The sequence below is a fragment of the Haliotis rufescens genome, unplaced genomic scaffold, assembly GCF_023055435.1.
Source record: "Haliotis rufescens isolate VD_foot unplaced genomic scaffold, xgHalRufe1.0.p SCAF_3, whole genome shotgun sequence".
NCBI lineage: Eukaryota > Metazoa > Mollusca > Gastropoda > Lepetellida > Haliotidae > Haliotis > Haliotis rufescens.
Genome location: NW_025964001.1, coordinates 22,100,034 through 22,123,532, shown reverse-complemented (window position 1 = coordinate 22,123,532; position 23,499 = coordinate 22,100,034). Strand labels below are relative to the sequence as shown.

General features: G+C 39.6%; 1 protein-coding gene across 2 annotated transcripts in view; it reads right to left on the bottom strand.

The window, feature by feature from the left end:
* LOC124146462 (Bardet-Biedl syndrome 1 protein homolog) overlaps window positions 1-23,499 on the bottom strand; it is a 66,304-nt gene that overhangs the window by 24,168 nt on the left and 18,637 nt on the right. For both annotated transcript variants that reach the window (XM_046516762.2, XM_046516761.2), the window contains one exon: window positions 1,734-1,867. In XM_046516762.2, coding sequence (XP_046372718.1) covers window positions 1,734-1,867 — 134 coding nt within the window. The remainder of the gene's footprint in view (window positions 1-1,733; window positions 1,868-23,499) is intronic.

Below are 23,499 nucleotides of genomic sequence, written 5' to 3'. Positions count from 1 at the left end.
CATTAGCAAATATCGCCGTGGGCGCTTATTACATCGAATACGGTAGTGATTTGTTCTGGTAATGCAAGACAGCTCCTCTATTATGGGGATGGTTCAGCTATAGAATCAGAAAGGCACAACATGTCCATGCAGGCAGAGGTGTAAAATAAAACACCTGTTCATAGTGTCATACCTTGGGAGCTTGGTGTCACATGTCACCAAAAGAATTGACCCAAAGGTGGTGTGAGTGAGTGCATGTTAATATATTACAGTCAGCAACATTCACACCACAAATTGTGTCAGCCAGATAATAATTAAACCAGTGGATGATAACATGAGCAACATCCCACATCATGAGGGTATAACACGGTACCAAGTTTGACCACCTGATCCAATTTACTCACCTGTTCCGAAAATCAATACAGTGGTAGAAACTAACATTTTTAGTCCACTAGTCCTTATAATGATAACATATAGCAAGACCCTTGAAAATGGCAAATTTCTACTAGTCCTTATGATACCTTAACTCTTTCAACACCAGTCAACCAGAAGCGTTTACTGCTGTGACTTCGAGGTTCCCAGAGACTCTTGTGTGATAGATGAAGCCAACATTTATCAAAAAAGATATCTGCTTGTAAAACGTCTTTGCTAGTATATGTTATACACCATTTGAAAGGTCTGATCCTATTGTTTATAAATGATAAATATGAAAGTTATGGTTATCACATTGTTTAAATAATCCATTTACAACTTAATTAAGTTTGTTGTAAATATAAAATGTAAGCTAACACATTGAGAACGTCCAGGTAAAGGACCAAGGAAGCGAAAATTTGACGATTTTCGGCAAATATAAGATTTCATAAAACCCACTTACCTATTTCTTTTTTATTCTCATTGTTTACTTTATTGGAAAAGCATTTTAAAAAGAATTATAAATAGTATCTGTCAACAGCCATATCCCGATAACAGCGGCTGTCTGCTCAGTAACATGAAGAAATACCCCCGTTTTCGAGACTTTTAATGAATAACACGTTCGTCAAAGACTGGAATATGACACATCGCTAGAAAGCTTTATCTTTCATCTACATGCTCATAACATCACCTGAAGTCTTTTAGTTGTTATAACAAGTGATTTCATTGGATAAAAATTGGTTTCTAATGATGCTTTCTTGCCAATATCTGCTACAAGGTTCGTGATTGGTCAAATTTGAGCACGTGACCTAAGGCAGCCAATCAAATTACAGCTATGGTACCTGAGATGTCATTTGATTTACATTACACGAAAAGATGGAAATAATAAACTAGCTGTAAGTTTGACAACTTTTAGATATATTTTTATTGGTTTTGTATAGAATGTTTAAAGATTTGATTGAAACGTCTTTATTTTGCTGTTTGACATGTTCGATGTGGACCCGTTTTTATTTTTAATAACATTGCGGGAAATAGTGAATAATTTTTTAATCTATCAATAAATATGTATTATACGTATTTCAGACATTGTGAAATGTGATAGATTTAATAAATGAGTGATATGACAGGTAGGTTTATAAAATTATATACTATTTTGACGTGACCATGGCTACAGTGTCTGGGGACTCGATGCTTCTTGGCCGGTAGACCGGCCTTCGGTGTTGAAAGAGTAAACTATTGCGCAGTTTGACAAGGACAACAGGACTAGTGCCATCTTCTAATGCTGCAATAGAGTTCTGAGGTCCTATCCAGGTCTAGGGAGAAACACCTGAAGGCCAACTTACCTGTGCTGAGAGTTTGACGGGTTCAGCGGGGTCAGAGGAGATGGGGTTCATGCTGGTCTCCAGGGCCTTCAGGTACTGTCGGGCTGTGTTCAGACGTAGCAGGTACAGGTCACGCTGGAACGTGCGGTGCATGGCTGAAACACAAGCAGTGGTCTTAACAAGAAGCAGGCTTCCAAATACAACACCTGTAAATAATCAAGTCTGGACCAAACACACCAATGACTCATATTACGAGCAACAATCCGCACCATTGGGGTACAACATGCGACAAGTCACAGTGACTGCCCTTCCAATCCATTAAGTAGCCGCTTACAACATGAAAGGCTGCTGGAAATCAATTTAACCAGCATTCCCCATAGGGGCAATCCATCAGTGAGTGGGTAGAGCTTTGCACCGCTTCACATATTGTACCCTTGTGATGAATAGAACTCATGCCTTTGGCAGAACAAGCCAACACTATATCCATAGCCCCCCCACTACTCCATCAGACAAAGTGAAGAACCATCAGGGTTTCCACATTAGACCTGTTCTGGTTTTAGGTAACTTAAACTAGCATTTCAGTCTTTAAAACATCTTTATATTTAAAAGAAAAGCCCAAAGTGATCACTTTACTTATTCACCACAATATCATAATCAGGGAGAATCTGAGACTCAAACTGCGCGACCAACACAACTTGGACCAGAGACCCACCTGTGTCCCTTCACCTCCTTCTGAGTAAGTGAGTGAGTTTGGTTTTACGCCATTTTTAACAATATCCCAGCAATATCACGGCGGGGGACACCAGAAATGAGCTTCACACATTGTAACCATGTAAGGAATCGAACCCAGGTCTTTGGCATGACGAGCGAACACTTTAACCACTAGGCTACCCGACCGCCCCACCTCTTGAGTCATTAGGATACATTATGTTACAATCATTATGTTAAAAATAATTATTCACTGATTATACTAGATTACGTGACAATGAGTCAATTCTATCATTTCGAAAAGAAGTAATTTCACAAATCCTATTCCCATTTCTATTATTGTAATCTGTTTCACATAAATGGTAATATACACTAGTATCAGGAATGGTTGACCAATTACAATGAACATTTGTCATCAAACAGCATTTACTTCATCCATCAGCCTTGGATACTTAAATTAATTATTGCATCAACCGATCAATCATCATTTAATATCTATCACAGGAATATCTCTATTATTTCAATATATTAGATAGCTACACGATAAATTGCAAGAACAATGAAGAATGAAGCATGGCTTATTTCACGAAAAACATTGTAGTATCATGACGTCATTTCTTGTGATTCGAATATGTGATCGAAACCTGATGTCATATTTTGGGGGACGTTATTTTTTAGATGGAAGTGTCCCTTAAGTTGCTCCCCATTGGTGTAGCTGGGGTATCAGAATAGTGAGAAAAGGTACAGGTAATCGACGTGAGGATTGTGAGAACATGTGGGAACTACCAAACTTAACCCACCCGTTTGTAAAATGGACTTGTCCGACATTTCTGAGGTAAGATTCTATTCAGGGAGTCATCATAATAAAAATTTGGTAAATATTTTTAAAGCTTGTATATTTTATCAACATTCTTGAATAGGCTGTCCATAGCGTTGATATCTTCTTAAAGAAATAAACAGCTTGTGGTCGTTTATCGTACAATAAAACACTGCAGGGGGAAGAAACCAGGAGGGCCACATTTCACATTATTAATTTCCATCTTTTAATTCTGTTTGGGTTGCTGGAAATCATTTTAGAAAAAAATTGTCCTACCATCGAATACAATCCCTGACAGTCCCAATGGTATTGCAAGTTTGATTATTTTTTTACTGATGCAAAAACCTACAGATCATGAAACACAAACCAAAAACAAATATATCTTTTAATATTGTTGCAAACTGAGCTATGAAGTCACGGACCAAGTTTCATATTGTGAGGCACTTATCGGTCAATTCGGTCATTTCGTCTACAGCTGGAAGTCATATGACCCAAATTTGAATCAGAAACTATTTTAGGTCCTACTAATGTCAGATAATGAGTTTGGGTTCACCTGCAGCCATGACCTCTGTAGCACTGTCAACAGCATTATCCTTCCCCTCCTGCTATGAGGCATATAATCATTTTCATAATGCTAATATCTGCAAGAACATATCAAAACAGGGTTATGTAAGTTAAAACTGGTCCAACGCAGCAACAGCAAGAGCTCATATTGTCAAATAAATACCCTCAGAGATGCCATGTGAGACTCTAGTCATACTAGTCATATACTGCCTTCAGCAATATCACAGTGGTGGCAGCAAGAATGAGCCACGATATAGCTGGAATATTTCTCCTTGTGAGAGATTCACACTTTATCCATAAAGGGAACTGAACCTAGGTCTTCAGTGTGATGAGAAAACACCTAACCTCAAGGCCATTTCAAAGCCAACCAAAAATGTGGAGATTAAAGCCTCATTTACAACACTGTTGCAGGTGTTAGCCAAGTTCTATGCTGCTCTTAATATTATTCCAGCCACACCATGTGAAGGATCATGGAGAATGGCACGACCCTGTTGAGATGACAACAGAGAACAATAGTACAAAACACTATCTCAGCTGTGTTTGACATGGGGGTCCTTGAGGTTTTACTGTAGTATTTCAATCTATGAAGTTAACATTTGTAACTTTAGGGTGAAAACCAGAAAGCCTTAACTGTCATTCTTGATTTCAAACACTCCTCTGAGCCCTCCTCAATGGCACTATTGTAATCTTATGGTCTTAAAACTTTCACCTTAACATTATTGTAAAGTTAAGTATATTTTATGAAGCACTTGTAAGGATACGATACCATATTTTAGGATAATAAATGAGTTTCATGAAACGGGGCCTGAATGACATGGGAGGTGAGCTACAGTAGTTTTTAAACTTCAACCAGAAACCCTACATCTGGTGACCGACACAGGATGCTGCAATGGCATGTATCAGACAAAAGATTCCTGAATAATTTCTAAATGGACACCATCTGCCCCAAGCAAAAGCTGACAAATGACAACATGATATTATGTGTGATCTGGCTGCGCAAATGTCAAGCATGTGTGCATTATAGCTCCAGCACTGGACACATCTCCTCCAAGTCAGTAAGTCACCATTCCAGGAAAGAAATCGAGCAAAAAGCTTTTGTGCCACATGAAATGGCTTTTAATAACATGGAAGCCAGAGGGGGTGCCGTGATGCGTGAGTCTCGGACCCATAATAAGATTAAGGTTGTGGCACTGTTTCATGCCAGCTCAGAAGAGGGCAGTCATCTTTACTTTCACACCAGCTCAAGCCAGGACACTGGTGATCTGCCTTCTAACAGGCATATTCATTACTCTCCAAAACGTCATAGTGTACAATAAGCAAGCTTTGAAGAATGGACAGACTGATATCGTTGAGCCATTGTCTGTCAAGATGGAAGAGAAACACTAGTTAATATCAGAGCTTCATCATTTGACATTTTATCTGCCGAGGAAAATGACTGCTCTTAGCGCTGGGGTAAAAATAGACAATTAATCTGGGGAGATTCATACTTATGCTGGTGGTTAGGGGAAATGAAAGAAACTGAAGGAGTGCCTTAATCAGGATACAGCAATCCTTAATAGGCTCAGGGTCTTGGATCACAATGTATTGGAGAAAATATGTATCACTTCCTGAGCTAATGATTATCACTGTAACCGCTGCGCAATGTGAAAGACTAACCACTGGCCCAGAAAAAACAATAACTGCAGGCAGGCATGTCATCTCAAGTAGGAGTTAGTTTCTTAATGTCTAAATTTGACTCAATTATGGTGAGAAATTACAGTTGTGTAATGGCTTTATGGAAAAGGTTGAAGAGAATTATTTTTTTTGTGAAAGGCAGAATTTCATTTATTTGTCTAATCTTCCAAAAATTGCACTGACAGAATTGTTAATTTCATTCTAATAGGATAAACTTCGACCAAAGCCTAGCATGCACATTTGGCAAAGGTTACTTTTTACCTGTAAGGCCAGAACAAATATAGTACATGTTTTACAGAATTTTGAACAATTGAAAAATTGTTAGCCTGTGCAGAAAACAGTAATCACAATCTACCTACTTTAGTGTTCATATGAAATCCAGGGTAGTTCTGTTTAGTGGGGAAAAAAGGCCACAAACTGCCTGACAGATTCATAAAACAAATTAATATATTGGTCTCATCTGAGTAAAAATTGAAATTGTTGAATATAATAATTATTACATCTGCAAGAAAAATATTTATCTACACATCAACCATAAAAATATGTGAATTGTAGGTAAAAACTGTCAAGACTATTTATGTTAAAGATATTTATAAATAAGATATTGTGAGGTAAAATCGGGCTTAACAGCGCGTTCAAGGCTACTTCACTTTGTATAGTGATATGTGCGTGCGTGTCTGTTGTGTAATAGTATTAATGTCGGTTTTATAGTGCTCACTCACATACCATGCTGCAGTTTAACATTGATGCCCCACTCACACACAGTATACTGACTCCAAACCGACCAGTCCTTGTTTTATCACCTTAATGCAGAGCGCCAGGCAGGGTAACAAGTACAATCTCTTAATGTCTTTTGGTATGACACTGCAAGGGACCGTAAGATATTGAATCTTGTACATGTTTGTATATGTGAAGTGTTTCGTGAAAGTGGGACATTGTGGAGATACTGGGAACTTGTTGCTGGCTTAGCTATGCTGTATATACCTACTGAATTTGAAGAAATTAATGAATTAAAAAAAAGACTCTAAACATAAAGGTAAAATAACTGTTTGTTTCTTTATTTTTTAATGCTGCACTCAACACTGTTCCAGCTATATAATGGCTGTCTGTAAATAATCAAGTCAGGACCGGACAATCCAGTGACTGACATCATGATCTACACAATTGGGATACGATGACATGCATACAATGACCACCCGATCCTGTTAGTTGCCTCTTACGACAAGCATGGGATGGTAAAGACGTGCTCTAACCCTTATTGTCACATGTTAACTGAGTACATGCATACCAAGATTCCCTAGTATCAGAAGAATATCACATCCTTGTGGCTTGTTTTTAAAAACACAATAGCAATTGTCAACCAAATATGCCCAAAAAGTATTTTCAGATTCATCATTGTCAAAGGAAGCAATACAATATGCATAAATGATCAAAAGTGGTGATTCGTTTAGAAGTAATTTGATACCAAAATGAATATTTCATCAGGGACACATTTTTTCTTGTGAATGTTCCTGTAAAATGGATGAGCAGGAATGAATGTCGGGATATGAATGTCTTCTCATCAACATGTTAAGACCTCAATTCCCTCCCTTCATCAAAAGGAACTACTTCAGCTAAGTGTATGTACTTGGTAAACTCAGGACATTCTTCTACCAGGATAACATTTTTAATAACATGGATCATGACTCAATCTGTGCCAATTTCTAAAACAGTGGCTATAAATCAATGATATATTTTTCTTCTTTTTGATTCCTTCAACTTCATTAGTGATGACATTTACCATATGTAATCAGAAATATTTTATTAAAAAAATTGGACTGGAATATCAGATAATGTTGGTCTCTGTGACAGCCATAAATACTCTTAAAATAATAATAATACTGCCTGTCAAAATAATGTTTACAATCAGTTCAGAATTCCAGGAGTTACCGGTATGTTTAGAGACACTGCTTGAATAAAAAATCAGCTTCGACAACCTTGTGGTCTTAGAGTGAGTATGGTTTTACGTCGCTTTTAGCAATATTCCAGTAATATCACGGCGGGGGACACCAGAAATGGGCTTCACACTTTGAACCCATGACGGGAATCGAACCCGGGTCTTCGGCATGACGAGCTAACGCTTTAACCACTAGGCCACCCGACCGCCCCTTGTGGTCTTAGAGATGTTTTCAGTGTAGTGAGAAAACCTTTGTTTGGCAACTACTACTTTGATGGGGGCACGGGCGGCCCAGTCATCGAAGGTGCTACAATTTGCTAAGCAGAGTTGCATCCCTTGTGGATTCTGGGTTCGAATCTATGTTTGTCAGTGCCATACCTATGCTCATGGGTTTCACCAAAATGGTAAAATTCTGTGACAAATGGATCACTTCGGGCTTTCCTCACACATTCAGCTGACATGCCATGATATAACTATTCAAAGCAGCATTAAACCCGACTCACTCACTATTTTGAAAAATGATAAAAATATGTGGACATCAGACAGACAGCCATCACGGTCAATCAGTAATAACATAAGCTTCACTTGGTAATCTCAAGGTCAATAGCAAAAGCTTGGAAAACTTTGATTGTATGATATGAATTGATAAAATCATGGTTGATTTTTTAGACTCTAGAATGGCCCACTCCAGTATAGCAGAGACTGCCACCAACCTGAGGGAGTACTGGCATCTAAAACACAGCCTAAAACCGTCATTAACTGTTTTGAAGTTGACATGATTAGAAAACAGTCGAATTTTCACTTTCACGATCTTGTCAGTGATCTGATTGGTCTGATGAAATGTCGTTCTGACATGACCCGTTAAGTGATGTCCTCAGATTTTTGTGCAGTGGTAAGATCTATGATCTGATCTTGATGAGATTGGTTTAAATTACAAGCAGAGTTTTTGGACAAAATTTTACTTAATCATATTGGTGGAATTTGCAATCTCATTAAATTCATATCTTAGTTCTCGTTACCGCTAAACAAAGATCTGAGGACATCCCATTAAGGGTCACGTCTGACCGACCTTGCGCGTACTTTGACCGACCAATGGAATGACCTTAGAAATCACATTCGGACTGTCACTTTCATAATCTGGTAAGCGACGCTCTGATTGGTCGGATGAAAGGTCGTTCTGACGTGACCCCTAATGGGATGTCCTCAGATCTTTGTTTAGCAGTAGCCAGAACTGAGGTCTGATTTTAATGAGATTGGAGGAATCTGGATCAAAACATTGTAGTGATTCCGCCAAAATCATAATGTTTACTCAGGCATCTTTGGCGTTCCAATTTCTCTATTTTTGGAAATCAACCATCAGTGAATTAAATCATTTCTGTTCTGATTATTAGAATATTTACAGGACATTTTTATGCATATAGTACTACTAGTCTCGGTGACTTACACATAACTCTTGTCAAAAGTGAGTCCTTTCTAAGCAAATTTCAGTCAGGTCTTTGAATTAATGTAAATACAATGTAACACACCAACATAAAATCAAGATAATGTGATTTATATGAAACCAATACTTGATATCCAATTTCAATAAGGGGTTCTTCCATTGAAGTTTCAGATTGAACTACAGTCACCACATGATAAGTTCTAATTTCCCCGAAGTAATAACACTGATCTGCCTAATGCACACTGTGTTCAGATACCTGTATTCTGATCTCAGACAAAACCTTGTCATTAAATAATGATCATTTGTGAGATGATATTCACTTCCATGATAAAGATCAATACAGAATCATGCTGTTCGCAGGCAGGGGCATTTTGTAATTAGGAACTTTCTCAACAGCATCCTGTAGCTTATTCCACAAAGCGATCTCAGCGCTAAGATGATCTTAACTCCCATACTTTAACATAGACTAACAGTCGTAGCGCTAAGATCGCTTTGTGGAACGGAGCCCTGAGAATACTTGCACAAAGCGATCTTAGAGCTAAGATGATCCTAATTCCCATACTTTAACATAGACTAACAACAGTCGTAGCGCTAAGATCGCTTTGTGGAACGGAGCCCTGGGAATACTTGCACAAAGCGATCTCAGCGCTAAGATGATCTTAACTCCCATACTTAACATAGATTAACAACAGTCGTAGCGCTAAGATCGCTTTGTGGAACGGAGCCCTGGGAATACTTGCACAAAGCGATCTTAGCGCTAAGATGATCCTAATTCCCATAGTTTAACATAGACTTACAACAGTCGTAGCGCTAAGATCGCTTTGAGGAACGGAGCACTGGAACTACTTGCACAAAGCGATCTTAGCGCTAAGATGATCCTAACTCCCATAGTTTAAGATAGACTAACAACAGTCGTAGTGCTAAGATCACCTTGTGGAACGGAGCCCTGGTGAGTGAGGTGAGTGAAGGAGTGAGTAGTAAGACTGAATGGAGAAACTGTCGGAGTGAGTGAGTTGGGTTAACATTGCTTTGAACAGTATTCTATTTACATCATGTCATGTCAGCTTGAAGTCAGAAGACCGTCCTCAGTGATGCAGGTTGTTTTGTGAAACCCACCAGGGGTATGTTGCTTATATACCTAGAAACATAATCATGGCGAATTAGGGATTCAAACCCACGATCATAAATTTCTGGCATGCCCAGGATACCTTAGATACAAGGCCATGTAGGCCTGAATGGAGTGGAGAGAGAATGAAGGGATGAATGAAGAAAAGGAATGAAGAAAAGGAATGAAGAAAGGATGAATAAAAGAAGGAAGGTGCATGTGAATGTGGAAGAAATTATCAGAAGAGGATGAGCAAAGGAGTGAGTAAGTGTGGGAGTATGGTTTTATGTCACTTTTAGGGCTCAGTCACACATTCAGGACTTTTACTGGTGTCCTTCATAGGACCATTCCCGATTAAAATTTGTCAAAAGTCTGATCAGGATCCTGTGATTCGTGGCGGGAAATTCACAAACAATCAGATATTGTTCAGGAAGTGTCACGAATGATGAATACAGAAGAGTGACAGATGAAAGAAGAGTGACATGGTCAGGCGGCAGGGATTGACATATAATACACGTATAATGAAATGACTGTAGTCCTATCATAGAGGACACCACGACTCATTCACTCCAGGTGAACGAAGAACGGAGTACCATTGAAGCTATGAATAGTATTCGTCATGGCTACTTAAAGTGTTTCTTTTGTTTTGATTTGTCATTTTGGTGAAATGCGAAAAGAATGTTAAAACATTTATAGAGTTTACATAAACAAAGCCACAGTGCTTGGAGTGCCTGTGAAGCTATGGCAAATTCTCGTACATTAGGTCTATGTCGGGGAGAAACAATTTGTTTTTTTCTATTGTCACAAAGTTTTTTAGACCTTTTAAAGGGGCACTGATCTAACGCAATTCCCCGGGACTGGTTGTTGCCTTTGTTATTGTTTTTTCCCAGTGAATACCCGGATGTATAGCAGAAATCTAGACTAGTTCGCGACCTCTGCTGCGCCATTCGTAAGCGCATTAGTCACGTTATGGGTAGTAATAAGGGCGTGTGGTCACATTGATCAACAAAATGAAATACAGTTTTCGAGATAATAAGGAAATGTAGGTATCTTTGTGAGTAGCATCGGTAATGGTGACGAAGTTTTGATAATTCACTTGCTTGGTAATTTTGCGATTTTCGTTTACACTATTTTGACTTGCAACACAAAGTATATATTTCACCTGAGCATATGCTTTTTTTATAGTGTGTATATTTTTTTACTGTCAAATGTGTAACAAATTTATTAAACGTCTAAATATTCAGTTATTTTACAAAGTGACTGAAAAACATTTCCATCTGTATTATTATGACAACGAATTCCAAACATTTTGATGTTTAATGTCATCACCAAGAGACTGAAAATGTAACGTTGAAAAGTACATTTCTAAGTTGTTTGGCTTTTAATCCTACATAATAATCTGTTGTGATGTTTGTAGGCCCTTTTAATCGTCTTGATCAATCTGGACAGATTTTTTAGTCAAAATGACTGAAATATTTACACATTTTATAAATTGCCTGAGAGAATCACATTTTACAAATTGACGGTAATATATACACGCTTACAAAGGAAAAGACCTGTGACAACAACGTCTATCGCGCATTGAAGAATTTCCCAACCAAGACGTAGAGAAACAAGAACGAATCAGTTCAAATGAAGGAAAACAAAATGCAGATATCATAATTACAACCTACCAAATTTATGTGTATAAGTTTTAGGCAGCTTCCTTGTTCGAGGAATGTATCCTTGAATATCCACACAAAGGAACAATATCCCACTCGTCTGCAGCTGTACAAAGAAACTTATTCGATGTCACGTGTCTCAGTAACAATCAAATATTTTAAAAGATATATATCGTTTCGGGATATTATAACCCGTGCTTGTTTCTCAACTGATCGCTTGGATTGTTTCAGGTGTTTTACATAGGTGTCAAGTCTCAATGGTCGGCTGAGAAAGCCCACGTGACAACTATTTTCATAGCGTCCACGGTTCCTAAAATTTCCATTGAGTGATAGATAACAATGATCAATCAATCAACGTATTATCAGTTAACCCTTTGAACAAAGTATGTTGTTTTTACATCGGCACTTCGCGCCATGATATGAGTGTATTCCCTTTGTTTTAGTAAACCTAGACATGTAAACACTCACTCTTGACATATCCACTGTGCAAGATAACAGTGATTAATCAATCAACATATTTTCTGTTAATCCTTTGATGACTAGGAACGATCCGTTGATTTACAAAAAAAAGTAAATCAACTGATCATTCATCTCTTGCTTGGCTGCCACGTGCATATTACATAACACACATTTCACCTCACTTCAAACCTGGAATTAGATTGAATAATTACCCCAGACACAATAAATGCCAAATGGGAACCTTTGTCAGGTAATATAAGTGGTGCTACCACTAATTGTACCTGTAATAAATTCATTAACTGAGCATCAAGTGAATGACGACAAATACACAAGTGTAGGGTTATACGAGAAAACGTGGATGACAACAAGGGAGTAGTAATCGTATTATCGACGCAAGCCGAAATCCGAAAATGCTTTCACTGCATGGATACAGTTTTTAGTATTAAACTATAACCATCTGGGGTATTTCCAAATGACGACATCCGATGAGCTCCCTTGTTCTTTTTGTCTGTTTGTTTAGGCTGAAGAAATGAATTAACATGCGCCCTTGTCGAAATCTTTATAGATCACAGTTAACCAATCAGTGTTCAAAAATGCGTAAAACAAATATTGCCTCCAGCCTCAAAGTTTATTTAGCTGTCCTTGCAGACGGTACCCCAGTCTCTGGTCACGCTCAGTTGCGTTGCGTATCATCCGGGTACTCACGGGGGAAAAACAATAACAAAGGCAACAACCAGTCCGTTAGATCAGTGCCCCTTTAAGTGTGACTATTGGGTCATAAGCAACAGAAAAGCTTCAATCAGTAATTACATATTTTCCCCACATTCCTGAATTTTACTGTCAGGAGATATGTGAACAAAATTAAACAAACAAAATGCCTAATTCAGTTATAACAGACAGCTGTACCATATAGCACTGTAAACAAAAAGTGTCAAGCATCACCAGTTGTGTCCGATGAGCAGATGACAGCCATAGATTGGGGTACACAGTAAAATCCTTCCTAAATGCCATCAGAATTAACGCTAGCACTCAACAATTGGTAGACATATTTCCCCTGTGGTTTCTACAACCACCTAGCCACCAGGAGGTTACTGGAAAATTGCATTAAGAACTGCATGTAAGCAATCAATTAGTACTTTCTCTAGTGCCGGAAAAGTGCTTGCATGTTCTTCAAAGAAAGTCTGTCCATCCTCACAATGTTGGCACACCAGTGCTTGATAATTACGAATACAATTACAAAGGTGTGACAAGAAACATTCGTCTGCTCAGGCCTCAAAGTTGCGACTTATCGCCAATGCGACCTTAATTTCAGTTTGTCAACTGTCTAAAATTCAGAGGTAGCAAAATAACTACCTTGAAAAATATCTTGTGGCGACTAAATTCTATTGCTACACGTCTGTAGACACAAAAATAGTCGACACGTCTGTTAATAATTGTACTCGCAAATAATTCCTCCTAAAGTAGACAATGAACCGAAATACATAAGTATTAATGTAGTTAGTACTTTATTTCAGTTGACAATGCTAATCTAGTAACATAAATTGCATCACTGTAACAGTCACAAGTAACAAAAGCCTAGCACAGTTTCCACTAATAGACAATTCCAAGACTAGTGCTATGACTTGTACATATTAATAGTTATTTGATGAAAGATAATTTCAAATGCTTTTGGCTACCTTCAATAATGGCTTGACTTCTTGATTTTACCACTGGCTACCCTGGAAAAACTTAAACTCTGAGGCCTGCTGCAATAACTGTGACAAATATCACAGCCTGTTGGTTGAACAGGGTCTTTTTTCATCCATAAGGGGAAATAACTCATGCTTGCAATGTTGTGGTCATTGTAGATATTCAGTGTTGTGTACTCATTTGTGGCCATTACATGCAAGAGACTAATTTATGATTGAACAATGATAAAAAGAAAGGTTTTTTAAGATTCATTTCTTTTAAAAAAATTCTTTATATTTTTGTTATTTGTCAAAGCAATTTTAATGGCATAATTTGTGACCAATTTTCTTAGCAATCATGTCTAAATTGTACTGGTTGGTATCTCTGGGTGACAATGCATACTGCAAGGATTTGTATTAATCACTTGTTAATTGTTCAACAGACCACTAATGGTGGGGAATCAGAGCTAGTATACTGACGTTACACATGTTATGTTGCAGTAGAGATTGTAAATTAAATTGTAGTAATTGTCGCAGCAAATAATTGAAATGCTTGTCAAGTGCTGTTGGTGGCAACAAGTGGAATGTAGAGTTATCGCCCTTGTATACATGAATATGGCAGGCTTGATCCTTGGAGAGGTTTCAGAATTGGACAGTTTCTAGAAGGATTGCTGTACCTATATCAGAGTGACAAGAGGTTGATTCCAGGCCTTTTTCAACCTGACTTGTGTCTTATCTACTTGCCAAGTGCAAATTGGACGGTTATTTATCAACACCGAATTCCTTCCAGCTTCCAACAATATTCTGGATTCAAAGACAGAGACAAGCCTGTTTCAAGACATGCGATAGTGATAAACATCTGGACATATAGCCTATTATAGGACCTGATACATATTGCTGATGCCACTAATTTGACCCATTGCAAGTTTCGATTGTAAAGCTAAAATTGCATGCTTCATGTGTGGTCATGTACTGATTTCATGTTTCAGTTCTGTGCAAACCAATTTTTCTGTTTCCAATTTGGAAATCACCTTGGAACAAAAATAAACAAATCTGAAACCAGATTGACAAGACACAGTTATACTTTGGTGAAAATATTTAGGTAAACTTTGACGTCACATGGTATTTCTCTCTTTATTTTTAGTCTACACCTCATTTAATTCATAGATGTTTGGCTGCTCTATGTGTAACAATGTACATCATCGATTTGTTCTCATCATAATCAAGCATCTATCAAAACCAATAAGGTATCTCTAAAATGCCTCCTTAGCACATTACCTTTCTTTTCAAATAAAGGTAAACCATGTCTAGGCGAACAAGACTAAGGATTTGAACAGAATTAATCACATTCGCCCTGCTCCTAATAATGCTAATGTTCATTGTGAGGACAGTTTTCAATAACTGATAAGCTGTCCCATTTTAGAAGCAGGCAGGGACAGGTTACTTTCAATATTCTTAGGTGAGACACAGTGAAATGGGGTTTAACACTGTGTACTTCATCACGTTAATGCTGACTACAGGGCAGGGTAACAACAAGTACCACCTCTTTTGGTATGCCACAGACAGAAAATCGAACAACCAGTCTTTACGCACTCCAAGCAGATGCTCTATCGACCACTTTCTAAAGTCACAAGTGAGTCTGGTTTTACACCGCTTTTACACTATTCCAGCAAAATGATAGAAGGGACATCAGAAATGGACTTCCCACATTACACCCATTGCCTGATTGGGAATCAAACCTGGGTTTTTGGCATACTGACAGAATGCTTTAACCACTAACCACTTTAACTCACCGCCTCCCTAAGTGTATCCCAAATGGAAAGTACAATTATTAGGAATCAACTCAACAGGGTTAAGCCTTGACTGCTACAAAACATTGAATGCCTAATTGCCTCAAATAACCAATATAACTTTAATCTAAATCAATCAGCCTAAGGTGACCAACAATTCCGTTACTGAGGAAAGACAGACAATGTTGGGGCGGACACAATGACCTAGGTCACACTGTAATGACACTATAGTGTAATAACACGTCTGCATTCGCCACCTTTCTGTACTGAAGTAAACATGGCCTGCAGGATCCAATCTAGATTGTGTTCATCACACCAATAACTGCAGTCTTACAGGACCAAATGTGCTACAGCCATGTCAACTTTAGACACAATTGGCAATTAGAGAGCAAGTATGACTGATGGATGGACCTCGTGGAGGAAATATGTCATTAGAGTGTCTCCTCTCGTCAACATCACTGGTGGCAGTTAACATAAAAATCTACTCGCCCACATCATGCCAATAGATTTTACATGTAAGAACAACCCAGAAAGTGCTTCAACATTATGTAGATTATCATGCTTACCTCAGGCTAGAGGCTGTTCCTGCAACATTGTATGTAACAAGTAAGGTTTTATGTTGCAGGATTATGTCACACAATCTGATAGTTATGACTCCTTATAAGTATCATCATCATCATCATCATCATCATCATCATCACAAAATTAACAACATTGTCATCAGTAACAGCAGCACCACCACCAAAACCAACATCGCCATCATCATTATCAGTAGTGGCATCACCATCATCATCATCATCATCATCACAAAATTAACACCATTGTCATCAGTAACAGCAGCACCACCACCAAAACCAACATCGCCATCATCATTATCAGTAGTGGCATCACCATCATCATCATCATCATCATCACAAAATTAACACCATTGTCATCAGTAACAGCAGCACCACCACCAAAACCAACATCGCCATCATCATTATCAGTAGCGGCATCATCATCATCGTCATCATCATCATCATCATCACAAAAATTAACACCATTATCATCAGTAACAGCAGCACCACCACCAAAACCAACATCGCCATCATCATTATCACCAGCAGAACCACCAAAAGCAACACCATCATCATCATCATCATCATCATCATCTACCACACAAAAGGATGCCATTAATGCTTCCCCACTGAGTCAAACTCCCAAGCATCAGCCTGTTGCAGGATCCATTATGGGAGTCTAAGCCAGACAAAATAGATCCCACAATAGCATGCCTGTCTTAAAGGGCAAGTAAGATCAAGATCAGATGGTTACAATGGATGCCGAGTATTTATAGCAAAAATCTCTCAGCTGAGACTGTGGCTTCATAACTGCACAGGGTGAATCCCTGCTTACAGTACATTTCTTAATACCCCTTTAAATCCTATTCATTCATTTAGTTATTTCTAGCAAGGATTAATCATTAACCAAACGCAGAATCACTGAAGAATCTCAAACTTGAACATCTTGCAGTTCTTTTAAACATGTGGAGTAATATACAGCCATATTATCTTGACTGATATGTATGCCCAAGCATAATGTGCACCACACTCTAGGGCATGCAGTAGCTTTGGGAAAAAGATTTTTTAAGCATTATGCACAGTCAAAAAATACACCATATTGCCTCAGGAGAATGAACGGGAGATAACACACTTGGTCAATGTAAATTTGAAATTTGAAATAAAACTTTACCCGACCGCTGTATTTAGGGGAAATAAAGTGTGCACTATAATCAAGAAAATATCCTTTCCATTTTTGTAAACAGAAATAATCTTCTTTTTCCATGAGGTGCAGGAAATCAGATTGGTTTATTTCCTAGGACATTAACTCCTTGTTAAATATCTCAAATATCTTAGACACCTTCAATACCATACTTGACACAGTGTTATAGTGACACCCTGCCATGACCTTCCTCGGACACCCTTAACACCCTGCCTGAAATCTCCCCTGACACCTTTAACACCCTGCCTGACATAGTGTTATAGTGACACCCTGCCATGACCTTCCTCGGACACCCTTAACACCCTGCCTGAAATCTCCCCTGACACCTTTAACACCCTGCCTGACACAGTGTTATAGTGACACCCTGCCATGACCTTCCTCGGACACCCTTAACACCCTGCCCGAAATCTCCTTTGACACCCTTAACACCCTGCCTGAATACTTCTTTGAAACCCTTAACCCTAAACCCTGTTACCCTGTCTGACACCCTCCCTGACGCCCCTGTTACCCTGTCTGACACCCTCCCTGACACTCCTGTTACCCTGTCTGACACCCTCCCTGACACTCCTGTTACCCTGTCTGACACTCCTGTTACTCTGTCTGACACCCTCCCTGACTCTCCTGTTACTCTGTCTGACACCCTCCCTGACTCTCCTGTTACCCTGTCTGTTGCCTTCCCTGACTCTCCTGTTACCCTGTCTGACACCCTCCCTGACTCTCGTGTTACCCTGTCTGATGCCCTCCCTGACACTCCTGTCTGACACCCTCCCTGACTCTCCTGTTACCCTGTCTGACACCCTCCCTGACTCTCCTGTTACCTTGTCTGACACCCTCCCTGACTCTCGTGTTACCCTGTCTGACACCCTCCCTGACTCTCCTGTTACCTTGTCTGACACCCTCCCTGACTCTCCTGTTACCTTGTCTGACACCCTCCCTGACTCTCCTGTTACCTTGTCTGACACCCTCCCTGACTCTCCTGTTACCTTGTCTGACACCCTCCCTGACTCTCGTGTTACCTTGTCTGACACCCTCCCTGACTCTCGTGTTACCCTGTCTGATGCCCTCCCTGACACTCCTGTCTGACACCCTCCCTGACTCTCCTGTTACCCTGTCTGACACCCTCCCTGACGCTCCTGTTACCTTGTCTGACACCCTCCCTGACTCTCGTGTTACCTTGTCTGACACCCTCCCTGACTCTCGTGTTACCCTGTCTGATGCCCTCCCTGACACTCCTGTCTGACACCCTCCCTGACTCTCCTGTTACCCTGTCTGACACCCTCCCTGACGCTCCTGTTACCTTGTCTGACACCCTCCCTGACTCTCGTGTTACCTTGTCTGACACCCTCCCTGACTCTCGTGTTACCCTGTCTGATGCCCTCCCTGACACTCCTGTCTGACACCCTCCCTGACTCTCCTGTTACCGTGTCTGACACCCTCCCTGACGCTCCTGTTACCTTGTCTGACACCCTCCCTGACTCTCGTGTTACCCTGTCTGACACCCTCCCTGACTCTCGTGTTACCCTGTCTGACACCCTCCGTGACTCTCGTGTTACCCTGTCTGACACCCTCCCTGACTCTCGTGTTACCCTGTCTGACACCCTCCGTGACTCTCCTGTTACCCTGTCTGACACCCTCCCTGACGCTCCTGTTACCTTGTCTGACACCCTCCCTGACGCTCCTGTTACCTTGTCTGACACCCTCCCTGACTCTCCTGTTACCTTGTCTGACACCCTCCCTGACTCTCGTGTTACCCTGTCTGACACCCTCCCTGACTCTCGTGTTACCCTGTCTGACACCCTCCCTGACTCTCCTGTTACCCTGTCTGACACCCTCCCTGACTCTCCTGTTACCCTGTCTGACACCCTGTCTGACACCCTCCCTGACTCTCCTGTTACCCTGTCTGACACCCTCCCTGACTCTCCTGTTACCCTGTCTGACACCCTCCCTGACTCTCCTGTTACCCTGTCTGACACCCTCCCTGACTCTCCTGTTACCCTGTCTGATGCCTTCCCTGACTCTCCTGTTACCCTGTCTGACACCCTCCCTGACTCTCCTGTTACCCTGTCTGATGCCTTCCCTGACTCTCCTGTTACCCTGTCTGACACCCTCCCTGACTCTCCTGTTACCGTGTCTGACACCCTCCGTGGCACTCCTGTTACCCTGTCTGACACCCTCCGTGACTCTCCTGTTACCCTGTCTGACACCCTCCGTGACTCTCCTGTTACCCTGTCTGACACCCTCCGTGACTCTCCTGTTACCCTGTCTGACACCCTCCGTGACTCTCCTGTTACCCTGTCTGACACCATGTCAAGATATGATGACCTAACTATGCTGTGCAAACTTCTTCCATCCAACAGCCCACCTACTGAAGATGTCCTAAGTGTGTGTGTGAGAGAACCACTTGTTTTTATTTCTCCAACTTAACATAACCTCTTTGCATTTCTTTCATCTTTCCAGCACAAACGATCCTGTCGATGCAAATTAATGCATACTCCTCTATAGAATTATTTCATATAGGTAATCAGATAGTAGTATCAAGTCATCTAAGAGCACCAAAGAGAAATCAATAACAGACCAATTAAGTTGATTTAAGAACATAGAGAGGATTTATTAATGGATTCCTGAACTTTTAAAGAACCACAGAACATAATGACTTGGAATCCTTATCATTATCAAATAAGGTCTGTCACTGATTACAGAATTTTGATCAAATAAACATCATTAGACATCAAAATGTTTTTCATTAAGTGAGTTTGCAAGTGATGCTTTACTATACTTGCAGCAATGCAAACAATGCAAACAATGCAACATAAACTAGAAAGGTATTTGCATGGATTACAATACAGAGCTAGTGCCAGGTTAGAACTAAACAAAAAACTTGACCAGCCCAGGTAAAGATAAAATGCCCTTATAACGTTAAAGCAATGGGGAAATTGGGAAATTTGTATTTGCCCGGACTAATGGGCTAGTGTTAACTTCTAACCCTGCAGGTATTGGGTTAATTAATAAGAGTCTTTCCTAAGTGATTGGAAAATGCTCAGATTTTTCATGAATTAATCCAAAATGTTTGTGAAATTTGAACAATGTTTCATAATTTGACCACTAGTGACCTTGACCTGATACAGGTCATGCAAAAGTTTATGCGATCAACACCCTGCCTTTGAGATCATGTATACTAAGTTTCATCAAATTACATTCATAAAACTCAAATTATTGTGTACACAAGACATTTTTACGCCAAGTTCATTCTGAGTGGCGCAAGCAGGCAAAGTATTCGTAGTAGTCATTTGGAGTTAATCACTGCCAGACTCACCATCATCATAACCTTGGTGCCTGATGACAAATTGGGTGTGTGTGTTCATCATCTTCAAGTAGTCATATTTGCGTTGGATTTACAAGACTAATATTGCTGTAGCACTCAGTTACTCAACAGTCATGTCAGGTCAGAAAATGAGAAAGTTGAATAAATGGCTCTGGACAAACATGGGAGATAACTCTGTTTTGAGTGGTTTTCAAGAAAATGGATGGATAATCATGATTGTTTGGTTGTCCAATGCAAGATTAACGGGATATTAACAGGATTGTGTCGGATTAACAAGTTTTGACTATATTCACTCATTTTGATTCCAAAGAATGTCCAGAAAAATAACAATTGAGCACCACATGTTAACCTCAGCAGCACTGTTGAATCAAAAGAAACTCATTACATTTTACCATTTTCACTTGCATACACATGAATTTTGATGTGCTTAAGATAGATGTTAGAGACTTCATACCTGAGATGCCACCTACATATCCCTGGGAATTCGTTCTGACATGAATGCATGACATTGATGGTCAAGATCAAGCAGGACCCGTGAAGATCTGGGGTAGAATAGGTCCTCAGCAAAACATGCTTGCCGTAAAAGGCGACTATGCTTGTCGTAAGAGGCGACTTACGGGATCGGGTGGTCAGGCTCATTTTTCACAGTATATACGGCAATCGGTAACTTCAACAGTGTTTTTTTTCGTTGTGTTCGTCTTGCCTTCATCTGGAATCTCGATGACAACGATGACAACAAAAAACCCGAGTAATAGTCAAAAATATTTTTAAGTGATGAAAGTAGTTTTTTGTCGTTTCCACAGCGGCAGGAAAAATTGAGATACGAACTTTATATTATTTCACGTACTTTGAAACGATGTTCAGATAAATATTTGTTCACATTAACTTTGTCATGTGCATGAACATGGATTTCAACCTTATTTTCATCAAGCTTATTCAGGTTGCTGGCTACACAGATCATCCTCTTGTAAACTACTTCGGCATGAATTTTACACATGTTTGGTCTCAAAGATCAAAGCAACAATGTTTCTCTCAGGTGCATTTTTTCTCCATCCATGACCAGCATCTGTCAACACCTCGACAATCTTTCTGGTCAGTTGATTTCAACAATGTTATGAGGAATGGTCCGACCACTATGTTGCAGAAATTTGTCGATTCAAAAACTGTGCTGCCTATACTTCTGGACTGAGCTAAATAGATGAAGTGTTTGGAGAGATCGTAGATATTCGGACTCGAAGAAACGGATATTTAACGTTACAGCAGATGAAGGATTGGTGTGGACAAAACGGGAAAGGGATCCCAGGTTGTATTTTAAAACTTGTGCACAACGTGTCAAAATACACTTGTGACAAGTGTGGATCTAATGATCAAACTCAGTTTTGTGTGTGAAAACTCTGTAAAAGAAAAGGGAATCCGTAATTAAAATTGTCTTTGAATATGTGCCTTGGAGTTTTCGTTATTCGTAAGTACAAAACATCCAGTATATTTCGTTACTTATTCATTAGTTTCATACATATAATCTGATTATTTCGTGGTATAGATCTAACTGTTGAATGCAAATGACCAAAACTAATCAAATATCTATCATTTTCGGACTGAACTGAAAGAATCTTGTTGTCAATTTCGTATTTATGTATCGTTACTGTTACATTAACCGAAAATGTTGTTCTACTGCTGTTCTGCAGTAAAAATATATACACTTTGACCACAAATGCATTGAACAAATGCATTGAATATGTCACATGTACACATGACCACGTGTTTTGCTATTTATAGCGCAACCATAAATAAGCACTGCTCACTGTGATTGATGCAGACGCCAAACACAATCGTTCCGATTTTTTATGATAAAACTACAGAAACATTATTGACTTATATCTAGATATGGAGCCATTTGTGGTACCCAGGGTTTGTCATTCAAGTTGATACAAAGTTTGACCGTCAATGGTGATCTTGTTTGCATATGGTTTTCAAAAAGCTTCTCCCGACACACGGTGGTGTTTACATTGTCAGTCACTGTTCCAAACTGAAACACCACTTTGTGGGCTATTTATAGTCAGGATGGTGCTTTAACACATGTAAAATGGTCAGGTATACAGTGGTAGAAACTGAGTTTTAGCCCACTAGTCCTTACAACGATAACATATAGCAAAACCCTTAAAAAGGGCAAATTTCTACTAGTCCTTAGGATACCTCAACTATTGGGCAGCTTGGCAAGGACTACAGGACTAGCGCCAATTTCTAACGCTGGTGTACTTCACATCCTTACTAGTGAGTGAGTGAGTGAGTGAGTATGGTTTTACACCGCTTTTAGCAATATGGGCTTCACACATTGTACCCATGTGGGGAATCGAAACCGGGTTTTCGGCGTGACGAGCGAACGCTTTAACCACTGGACTACCCCACCGCCCCCCTTACTCGTGAGCCTCGGCACTTTTCAGCCTCCCTTTGTAACAATGCACCATCAAACCATGCCATGACAATCATACTGCCTGATCTCAGGTCGTCATACTGAATCTGTGAGCTCTAATGCAATATTGATGTCTATAGGGATTTATATAAGGATTTAAATGATAACACTCCACATAATGAAATCATAAATGGTAATATAATGAACGACAAGACGTGATTGTACCTGTGTCATTCCCAGCAAAAATTTAATAAACTTCAAGTCCCTTAGCAAGATAGGCACTATGTCAAGACTTCAAGACGTCAGTTACAATTCAACAAATGTTCATGCCTGTTTGAAACATGATTAGTTTCAATCATGTCAATATACAGTTTCACTTCAAGTGACATAATTATTTTCAAATATCCCTCGATTCAATCTCATTAAAATCAAATCTTTGCTCCTCATAACTTGAATTCAGAAGCCTAAACGTTGA